The sequence below is a fragment of the Sinocyclocheilus anshuiensis genome, unplaced genomic scaffold (assembly GCF_001515605.1).
Source record: "Sinocyclocheilus anshuiensis isolate Anshui unplaced genomic scaffold, SAMN03320099.WGS_v1.1 scaffold745, whole genome shotgun sequence".
NCBI lineage: Eukaryota > Metazoa > Chordata > Actinopteri > Cypriniformes > Cyprinidae > Sinocyclocheilus > Sinocyclocheilus anshuiensis.
In genome coordinates this window covers 945,508-947,236 of record NW_015540128.1, presented here as the reverse complement: position 1 = coordinate 947,236, position 1,729 = coordinate 945,508, and the positions used below count along the sequence as shown (strand labels likewise).

General features: G+C 46.7%; 1 protein-coding gene across 3 annotated transcripts in view; it reads left to right on the top strand.

Annotated features, from left to right (window-relative positions):
- The window catches only part of hook3 (hook microtubule-tethering protein 3), a 43,831-nt gene that overhangs the window by 36,724 nt on the left and 5,378 nt on the right, over positions 1 to 1,729 (top strand). For all 3 annotated transcript variants that reach the window (XM_016484494.1, XM_016484493.1, XM_016484492.1), the window contains 2 exons: positions 1,007 to 1,107; positions 1,555 to 1,659. In XM_016484494.1, the coding sequence (XP_016339980.1) occupies positions 1,007 to 1,107; positions 1,555 to 1,659 (206 nt within the window). The remainder of the gene's footprint in view (positions 1 to 1,006; positions 1,108 to 1,554; positions 1,660 to 1,729) is intronic.

Sequence of the window (1,729 nt, the reverse complement as noted above, 5' to 3'; positions counted from 1 at the left end):
GAGTGAGTGAGTGAGTGTGTGTGTGTGTGTGAGTGTGTGTGTGAGAGTGAGCGAGAAAGCAAGTGTGAGTGCGTGCGTGTGTGTGTGAGTGTGAGTGAGTGAGTGTGTGTGTGAGTGAGTGAGAGAGTGTGTGTGTGAGCGAGCGACAGCTTGAGTGTGTGTGTGTGAGTGTGTAAGAGTGTGTAAGAGTGTGTAAGAGTGTGTAAGAGTGTGTAAGAGTGTGTAAGAGTGTGTAAGAGTGTGTAAGAGTGTGTAAGAGTGTGTAAGAGTGTGTAAGAGTGTGTAAGAGTGTGTAAGAGTGTGTAAGAGTGTGTAAGAGTGTGTAAGAGTGTGTAAGAGTGTGTAAGAGTGTGTAAGAGTGTGTAAGAGTGTGTAAGAGTGTGTAAGAGTGTGTAAGAGTGTGTAAGAGTGTGTAAGAGTGTGTAAGAGTGTGTAAGAGTGTGTAAGAGTGTGTAAGAGTGTGTAAGAGTGTGTAAGAGTGTGTAAGAGTGTGTAAGAGTGTGTAAGAGTGTGTAAGAGTGTGTAAGAGTGTGTAAGAGTGTGTAAGAGTGTGTAAGAGTGTGTAAGAGTGTGTAAGAGTGTGTAAGAGTGTGTAAGAGTGTGTAAGAGTGTGTGAGTGAGTGTGTGAGTGTGTGTGTGAGTGTGTGTGAGAGTGTGTGTGAGAGTGAGTGTGTGTGAGTGAGAGAGTGTGAGCGAGCGACAGCTTGAGTGTGTGTGTGTGTGTGTGTGTAAGAGTGTGTGAGTGTGTGTGTGAGAGTGAGCGAGAAAGCGAGTGCGTGTGAGTGCGTGCGTGTGTGTATGTGAGCGAGTGACAGCTTGAGTGTGAGTGAGTGAGCGTGTGAGCGAGAGTGTGAGTGTGTGTGTGTGTGTGTGTGTGTGTGTGTGTGTGTGTGTGTGTGTGTGTGTGTGAGTGAGTGAGTGAGAGTGTGTGAGTGAGTGTGTGTGTAAGAGTGTGTGAGTGAGTGTGCAGATTGTGGTTAAACGAGAGCTTGTTGATTGGTTTCAGTTCAGAGGATTGAAGAGCTGGAGGACGCACTGAAGAAGAAGGATGAAGATATGAAACAGATGGAGGAGAGATACAAGAAATACCTGGAGAAAGCCAAGAGTGTACGTCTGACACACTCTTCTGTGTGTGTGTGCTGATGTTTCTGTTGATGCTGATTTTGTGTGTGTGTGTGTGTGTGTGTGAGTGAGTGAGTGAGTGAGTGAGTGAGTGAGTGTGTGTGTGAGTGAGTGAGTGAGAGTGTGTGAGTGAGTGAGAGTGTGTGAGTGAGTGTGTGTGTAAGAGTGTGTGAGTGAGTGTGCAGATTGTGGTTAAACGAGAGCTTGTTGATTGGTTTCAGTTCAGAGGATTGAAGAGCTGGAGGACGCACTGAAGAAGAAGGATGAAGATATGAAACAGATGGAGGAGAGATACAAGAAATACCTGGAGAAAGCCAAGAGTGTACGTCTCACTCTTCTCCCTGCTTCCTGTGTGTGTGTGTGTGTGTGTGTGTGTGTGTGTGTGTGTGAGATATTAATGTTAATGCTGATGATGTCTGTGTGTGTGCGCAGGTCATTCGTACTCTGGACCCCAAACAGAATCAGGGTTCTGCTCCTGAGGTTCAGGCTCTGAAGACCCAGGTGCATGAGCGCGAGAGGATGCTGATCTCACTCCAGGTCACACACACAAACACACACACACACACACACACACACACACACACTCACTCTCTCACACACACACACT